This window comes from Silurus meridionalis, chromosome 4 (assembly GCF_014805685.1).
Source record: "Silurus meridionalis isolate SWU-2019-XX chromosome 4, ASM1480568v1, whole genome shotgun sequence".
NCBI lineage: Eukaryota > Metazoa > Chordata > Actinopteri > Siluriformes > Siluridae > Silurus > Silurus meridionalis.
In genome coordinates, this window is record NC_060887.1 from 14,760,463 (window position 1) to 14,769,641 (window position 9,179).

The 9,179-nt window shown below is 36.1% G+C and overlaps 1 protein-coding gene across 2 annotated transcripts in view; it reads left to right on the forward strand.

The window, feature by feature from the left end:
• The window catches only part of irx4a (iroquois homeobox 4a), a 9,888-nt gene extending 7,604 nt beyond the window's left edge, over positions 1-2,284 (forward strand). For both annotated transcript variants that reach the window (XM_046847827.1, XM_046847828.1), the window contains 2 exons: positions 1-4; positions 743-2,284. The exon at positions 1-4 is cut by the window's left edge and continues 307 nt beyond it. In XM_046847827.1, the coding sequence (XP_046703783.1) occupies positions 1-4; positions 743-1,365 (627 nt within the window). In that variant the 3' untranslated portion in view covers positions 1,366-2,284. The remainder of the gene's footprint in view (positions 5-742) is intronic.
• Positions 2,285-9,179: the final 6,895 nt, after the last annotated feature.

Below are 9,179 nucleotides of genomic sequence, written 5' to 3' on the forward strand. Positions count from 1 at the left end.
GACGGTTAGCTTCCTGCATTCTCTTGTGCAGCTTTAATGGCTTTATTAATTTAATGTGCATTAATTATTCTAAAAGTTTGTATGTAAGTTTTATACATTCAAATCTGCATGTAAAAAAAATTTATTAAGTTTATTTACTTGCTACCGTTATGGCTCGTTAATTCACTTTCATTAACATTGTTTGTGTATGAGGGGAATTTGCTGACTATTTTGAAATTCAATTGGTTATCCTATGACACATTATACATTGTATATTTGATCCATTTAGAGTTATATTTAACATCAAAATAGTTCTTGGTGTCACTTATGAAGTTATTAAGAATACTATATATCCATTAAATAGTAAGTAGATGCAGATTCGTTGATTATCTTTACAGTAATGTCACTATTTGTGTTGCTCTTAAAGTTAATGCGTCTAATTTTAGAAGGCAGAATAATCAGCTTTAAGGAAATCTCATTTGGTCAGTTTTGATGTGTGATATTTCTTAGAGTTTCTTTCTTAAATTGGTCTTCATTGAAATAGAACAGCGTAAGAACTTGTCCATGAGTTGTTTAATGTGCCATGTGATCAAACATTTTGGTATTGTTTTTTTTTAATTTGGTTGAGATCACTAGATTATTTTTAGAATCAACTTGTATTTTGAAGACTTTTCATTTTTATGGTCAGTTTGTTGCATCAGAGTTAAAAAATCTCAATGCCTTCAACAGCTTTGTGATGTTATATTTCTTATTCTTTTATCAGAGAGTCGAAGTCGAGACGATAAGGATCTTCAGCTGAGCGACCTAGATGATTTTGACACCATCGAGTCCGAGAGCTCAGAATGCGACATGAAGCATCAGTTCCATGTAAACACACACCTGAATGTGCTACCTGAACACCTCAAAGAGACTTCCCTAAAGTTAACCACTTTAGAAGCGGATGCTTTAAAGTTACAGTCGATTAGAACCTCGCTGGAAAGAGACACTGATTTGCCCAAAAGCTGCCTGAAAACTCCAATTCGAGACTGCGAGTACAATCCCAATGGGAATACCAAAATCTGTTTCCAGCAAGACCACCAAACTCTTGATAGCAAGCCAAGGATTTGGTCATTGGCCCAAACCGCCACCTCGTTAAACCCCACTGAGTATTCCTCATGCATGCTTCGATGTCAGCCAGCTATCCCTGGGTCATCTTCACCACCTGGGAAAGTTCAGGAGAAGCAACAGGACTCACCGGTCACCACATTGAGACACTGGATGGATGGTGTTTTCCATGATCCCTTGTTCAAACACAACAATTTGGACCAAGCAAACAACAATAGCACGCCTGTTTCTTGGAGCACAACCAAAAGCTCAGTCCTGGACACCGGAGTACAACGAGATTAAACCACTCGTGAAAAAAAAAAAAAAAGCTGTGAACAAATATCCACACCATTTATATAGAAATATTGGTGGAATAAGCTGCAAGGACAATTTCATCATACTGATCAGATAAAAGACTTTAGACATTTTTAAAGCTTTTATTTGGTCTGTTGTGTCAGACAGGTTTTTTTTTTTTCCCCAATCAGCTTTTTTCAATTTGCTTGATTGATTATGTGGACTTGTACGTACTCACTGTTATTCAAGTCAAATTTCCCAAGATGGAATTTGTTTGCATATATTTATTATATTATATATTAGGCATGTGCCAAGATAAAAAAACATTGCATCATGATTGCTGTTTAATGGTTTGTGATATTATGATTAGATGCTATCAAATGAAACAAGATACATACCCTTGTTTCAAATCATTTCTACTTTTTCTTAGTAAATGTTTGTATTTTTTAACTGATAAAAGCAAAAGTAACAAATCAAACAAAAACGAAATACACATCATAATTTTTTTTAAGTACATGAATATGATACCTTTACATGGGTTTATAAATAAAATTATGGATTATTGGCACATGTCTTATATATACATAAACACATATATAAACAGATCTGTTTTGGGAAGTAATATTTATATATACATATGTCTTTAACGCACGTTGCAATTTTGTAAATATACAACAGAAAGTTTACATTTCAGGAGAAAATAGACGTTTACAGTTTGCGTTTTGTTTTGTTGGTTTTTTCTTCTCCAGCATGCATATGTTTGGTCGTCTTTATTAAAACATTCTTTAAAAATTTCATTAATGATGTCACTGTTGGAAAAGAAAAGTAAAAAAAATTTGCACAAAAAACAACACAAGATTATTTTTACGTTTGTTGGTGATTGTTCGAATCTGAATCTGTTCACTGTAATAAATAGTTAATTTCAGGATTCACGTCTACACGTCTACAGTGTATTCTGGTGGGTTTTTCTTTTCTTTTCTTTAGATGGATGAGAAAAATTTTCAGATATCATAATGAATTCATTCAGATTTTTCCTCAGTTCTATAAATGAAATGCCATGTTGTTATAGGAGATTCCAACATGCTCTGATGTCCCCTGTATTATAATTGCTAGCGTTTTATGCTGTTTTCATACTACTTAGATCATTTTTTCCAAAGTTTTATATACAATTTTACTGGTAGTAAAGTAGACTTTTCAGAAAAATGATTACCGGTAGTGATGTCAAGAATTTTATTAAACTCCTAACGAAACGAGTTCAAAGGATGTGGGAAATTAAAAAAGAATTTAATGGAGAAGACGTTGGTCATGTATAATTAACCATCAGTCAAATTATTTGTCTCCATTTTCTGATTCCAAAACTTCAGTAAACACAAACCACTTTGTCAGCATCAATTTAACATCAGTCTTTATTAAATCTGCATAACTGAGAATAATATTTGCATTCAAATTTCACAAATATTAACATTTCATACAAAGAATGGTAGGGATGTTTGTTTGGCTGCCTGAGACTCTATTTTGTCGAAACGGCAAAATGCTATAGCTACTGCTTTACCTCTAGGCTAACCACAATATCCAGATTAAAAAATGATAAAACTGATGTGCATTTTATGTCTTGTTATTTTTTTCATAACTAGATGAAGCTATTTTACTTTCTCTTCAGCCTTTTTTTAAATTTAGAAACAAAAGAAAAAGTTGTGTGTTGAGAAACATTGTGCTTTTGATTAGCTGGTTTAAAAAATGACCATGTATGGTCTGAATACAATGCTGTATGTGTGTTAATTCAACACGGTGAACACTGCCTCTCCGTGCGCTTTACAATAGCAGTCAATCACAGTGCATTGTGTGTGTGTGTGTGTGTGTGTGTGTGTGTGTGTGTGTGTGTGTGTGTGTGATGAAGAGACGATGAGGACGAGCCTCATTAACCCGCCCCATAACCGCAGGGTAATTGGGACGCAGCCCGTCATCTCTCCTATCGATTGCTCGGTTTCTCCTGATAATATTATCGAAACATCAAATCCTCCTCGCTGTCAAAGTCAAAGGGCCCTAGTTTTCCCCGTCAACCCCTTAATATACTACCTACAGTGATCATTCCCAGTTTTTTTTTCTTCAGCCGACACTAAACCCTTCATTTCTAGGGGCTTCACTGGGCCATATCCCAAACTGAAAAGGGCAAGAGGAGGGAAATTAGTTCTTTCAAGATAAAAAGGGCAGAAAAGGTAGCACAGGACTTGACAGCAATGGGAAAAGTGTGCTTCCCCAAGGGAATGGGTCCAGAGATGCCGCTTTAATGAATTTTAATGCCAAAAAGCCCCGAAACGATTGAGACCTTCTCGCATGTGATCCCTGTGGACAAAGGATGTGTCCTGTTTGATAGAAAAGATACTCATTGGTGAAACATTGTAGATCAGCTATCTTTTGGGGTAAAAGCACAAATATGAAAAAGATACAGCTAATACTATAATACAAGTTGCAGATATCTCAAAATCTGAAATCTGAAATGTTATTTCATTCCTTATCTCTGATTATCCTCAGTAAAAAGTATACTAAAATTCAGAAAAAAATGTCCTTGTGTTCTGTTTGTAAAAAATAGTTATTTTTCTGTTATAGTAAAATCATCTGCAACAAGGTAGTGCGATGAAGTTGCCTTATGATTTCCATCCTGAAGTTATTTATTATTTTTCCTTTAAGTGAAATGTTAATAAAATGTTATGTTGTGTCTCCAAAACAACAGCAATTTCCTATCAACTTCTGCTAATGAAAAGTTAATATACAGACCATTCACAGTATTAGCCGTGTGTGAACAAGCTGTTTTTATTGAAACAAAAACATAACAGCTTGTGCTTTATTATAAACATGTGACCTGTAGCTGCACTACGGTCAGAAAAATTAATCATCTTAATAAACATCTTCTGACCAATCAGACCAATCTTCTGACCAATCATCTTCCGACCAATCTTTAGTGTAGATATGAGTGTGACATTTTACATTAATGTAACATAAACATGAATGTAAAACGTTTTATTTACCGAATAAAAACAAGCTGACTAACTAGATAAACCTCCTCATCTATCCATTACCCCTCTAGTATCCTTTAGATTCTTTATATGTATTTCACCTTGACCGAAATAAAGGAAAAATTGTTTCTGTAGATTTTAATGCTTGCCCTGAGTTATATTTATCCATGTAGAATTATTGAATCTATTTGCTTTTGCCCTCTATTTTACCCTTTTTACACAATAGAACTTGACGCAAGACAGAAGCGTCCTTTTGGGTAAAAAAAGACAGCTGGCACTTTTTTAAACACAAATCAAGATCAGAGATTTATATTCTTGTAATTCAGAAAGAGCAAACATGGATCAAAGTTTTGTATACTTTAAATTGTGTTAAAGAGGCCCTTGGTCCCCACAAGGCAGCAGTATGAGATGTGGTGTGTGTGTGTGTGTGTGTGTGTGTGTGTGTGTGTGTGTGTGTGTGTGTGTGTGTTAGAGAGATGGGCTCCTTTTTTTCCCTGCCTGACTAAACCATTCAGCCATGGCAAATTCAAACACGCGGATGCTAAATTAATGGCGTCGCTTTTTACACAGAGAGCAAATAAAATTGTAATCAGCGTTGCGTTACTTTTCATTAAGCCGCTCTGACAGCAGCATGCTCAGGCCGGACGAAAAATAAAACCCAAGAGAAAATAAAAAGCGGGTTGATGCCGAGTCCACCAGATAATTCCTTAAAGCTCCATTAATGATGCTTAGCCTGAAGGAAAAAGGCTCTGTGGGAAAAAAATAAACACTAAATTTAAAAGCTTTATCAACCTGGGGGTTTCTTTTATTATGATTGTTGTTGTTGTTGTTGTTGTTGTTATTATTATTATTATTATTATTATTATTATTATTATTATTATTATTATTTCTGTTCTCTTGAACATGCAGACACTGGTGAAACAGGAAAGACTTCAAGATGTTACACAGATGTATAAACGTACTACTATGAACAGACGTGTTGTCGTGCTGTACCTCATGTATATAATATAATGCTGTAATGTACGCTATTAACTGATTAAAAAAAAAACTATTCGTTATGTATCAGTAAATCAACATAAAAGTGACTCACAATGCCAATTTTGAGTCTTTTATTTATTGAACATTATTTAGCAAAAAAGAAATCACAATAATATAAATGTTTTTATATAAATAAGAAGCACTGCTTTACATAATATGAAAAAAATATTATTTGTGAGAACTCTGTGTGTGTGTGTGTGTGTGTGTGTGTGTGTGTGTGTGTGTGTGTGTGTGTGTGCTAACATTCTGACTCACAGCAGCATTTCATCAGTAATTAATCGAGTTTAAATACAAAACTTTTTAATAAAAAGTAATTAGCTCAGACAGAGAAACATTGACTCAGCAATATCACCCAATATTATCATCATCATCATCATCATCATCATCATCATCACACATTGAATAATACACATCTCTTTATTTAAGACATTTAACCAGATATTTACTGTCTTAGCGGCTGGTCAGTTGGTAAGCTAGATGTGTTCGCATCCAAACTGAGAATGTACATAAACAATAAAGGCCCTAGAATTAGCTAGCATTTACAGACATGTATAGACATTAACACAGTTCTTTAGAGCCTCAGGGGCTAGTCAGTTAGTTAGCTAGTTCAGTTTTCTAAAAGTCAATAACTATTTAATCAAGTAAGCATTACCTATACTAGAATGTTGTATAGTTAACTACTCATATATTTATTTATCAGATATTTGCTAGCTGTGCTAGCTTGTTATTTAAAAAACAATATTGTGATATGGAATCTGTACATTTATTATGATACAAAACTTTTCTGTCAAAGCACACCATCCACATACCTAGTGATATCAGCTGCTGTTAAAAATAATTCCCTCTCTGACATTTTCAGTAGGTCAGAATGTAAATATTTGCTAACATGCTAATGCATCTATATGAAACCCACAGCGTGACCCTTTTCCCTTCAGTATCACGACACTTTCAGTTACACATATATACATAAGAGCAAAGTAAATGATGTTTATGTCGAGGCGCCGCTGCTGTGCCAGTCGATAATAATAATCACAAAGCAAATGACATGCAAAAAGCCACTCGTGTTCCGGCGACGGCTGCAAAATTGCATTTAAATGCCATTAAAGTTCAGCGGATCCGCGAGCGTAATGCAAAGCAGCGAGGTCAGTGTGACATCATAGGCCCGCTCCAGAGGAATGAGAGAGATATGTGTTACAAGAGCACACTTTAAACATGCATAGTAGTACAAAAGTGCACACTTTAAAGTCACCTTAAATCAGGGTAGGGTGACAAAAAGCTTGATATGTCAAGCCCAAGTTTAAAAATAGGTTGAGAGAAGTGTGTGTAATGAAACAGAGCTACATTTTAGACCTCTTTTACTTACAAATGTGACAGTATACTTAATTCTAAAATGTAGCTCTGTATCATTTCATTTTAAATCTCACACCCTTCTCTCAACCTATTTTTAACTTGGGCTTGACATATCAAGCTTTTTGTCACCCTACCCTGATTTCAAGGTGTGGCCACATTGACTAAAGGTGTGGCCTGTGTGTATCAGTTAACAATGGAGGAGGCATGACCTGTGTGTATCGGTTTACAGTGAAGGTAACGCGACCTGTGTGTATCAGTTTACAATGAAGGAGACATGGCCTGTGTGTATCTGTTTTCATTGAAGGAGGCGTGGCCTGTATGTATTAGTTTACAGTGCAGAAGGCATGACTTGTGTATATCAGTTTAGAGTGAAGAAAGCATGACCTGTGTGTATCAGCATATAGTGAAGTAGGTGTGGCCTGTGTGTATCAGTATATAGTGAAGGAGGCATGGCCTGTGTGTATATCAGTATATAGTGAAGGAGGCGTGGCCTGTGTGTATCAGTATAGAGTGAAGGAGGCGTGACCTGTGTGTATCAGTTTACATTGAAGAAGTCATTTTCTGTGTGTTTTAGTTTACAGTGAAAGAGGTATGACCTGTGTGTATGAATTTACAGTAAAGTAGGCATGGCCTGTATGTATCAGGTTACAGTAAAGGAGGCGTGGTTTGTGTATATCGGGTTACAGTGAATGAGGCATTGCCTGTGTATATCAGGTTACAGTGAAGGAGGCATGGCCTGTGTATTTCAGCTTGCAGTAAAGGAGGCATTTTCTGTGTGTATCAGTTTACAGTGAAAGAGGCATGACCTACTGTATGTGTATCAGTTGACAGTAAAAGAGGCGTGGCCTGTGTGTATCAGGTTACAGAGAAGGAGGCTTGACCTGTGTGTATCAGGTTACAGAGAAGGAGGCTTGACCTGTGTGTATCAGGTTACAGAGAAGGAGGCTTGACCTGTGTGTATCAGGTTACAGAGAAGGAGGCTTGACCTGTGTGTATTAGGTTACAGTGAAAGAGGCGTGACCTGTGTGTATCAGGTTACAGTGAAAGAGGCGTGACCTGTATGTATCAGGTTACAGTGAAGAAGACATGGACTGTATCAGTTTACAGTGAAAAAGGTGTGACTTGTGTGTATCAGTTTACAGTAAAGGAGGCATGACTTGTGTTTATCAGTTTATTTAGGAAGGTGTGGCCTGTATGTATGTATTTACAATGCAGGTGGCATAGCCTGTGTGTATTAATCTACAGTGAGGTATGTGCTACCGGTGTGTGTCAGGTTACAGTAAAAAAAGGTATGCCTTACCATGAAGGAAGCATTCCCTGTTTGTAGAGGTTTAAAATGTAGGCATGACCTGTGTTTTAGTGAAGGTGGTGTGGCCTGTGTGTGTCAGATTACTGTGAAAAAGACATGGCCTATGTTTACCGTGAAGAAATCATGATCTGTGTATATCGGTTTACCACAAAGGAAGTGTGTATCAATTAAAAATGTTGTAGGTGGGATCTGTGTGTCCCAGCATACAGTGAAAAAGTTGTGGTCTTTGTGTATCAGTTTACAGTGAATGAGGTGTGGGCTGTATGAACCAGTTTTAGTGAAGTAAGCGTGGCCTTTATGTTTCTGTTTGCAGTGACAAGAGTGTTACCTGTGTATCAGTTTACAGTGAATGAGGTGTGGGCTGTATGAACCAGTTTTAGTAAAGTAAGCGTGGCCTTTATGTTTCAGTTTGCAGTGAAAAGAGTGTTACCTGTGTATCAGTTTAGAGTGAAGGAAGTGTGGCCTGTGTGTTTACAGTTAGCTGTGTCTATTCAGGAAAGTGCTGTCTCACTAGATATGAGTTACATTGCAGGTGGCATGTTCTCTGTGTATATAAATTACTTTGAATAAGGTTTGGCCAATTTGTCTATTCAGTAAAGCAGGCATGGTCTATGTGTTTGTCCAGTAGGAAAACAATTAGGAGTTGCCTCTATTTATCTGTTTATTAAGTGATATAGGTGTGGCCTAAATATGGCCTGTTTAAAAAGCAGGTGGAGCCTCAGTGTATGTCTGTTAAATTTTTGTTCTGTGTCTGTAAGTTAAGTGTGGCTATTGTGTCTTTACATTGAAGTTGGCATGGCCTGCTTAAAATGTTCACTCAGATCACTTTAGTTCATTGAGTTCACTGAACATTAAGAACATAGAAAAAAAAATAACAAAGTACACTAAGAACATTATAACCATTGAGAGTATTAATACATCTAGTACATTAAGCACATTAAACATGAACAATGACAATTTTAATCTCAAGGTGGTATTCTGTCGACACACACTTCTAACACAAAAACAATTTTCCCTTTTGAATGATGTCAGATGTAAGTCACGGAAATCAAAGCAAATTAACATCAATGGGGCCTGTCACAGAGTGACATCTAAACACACACACACACACA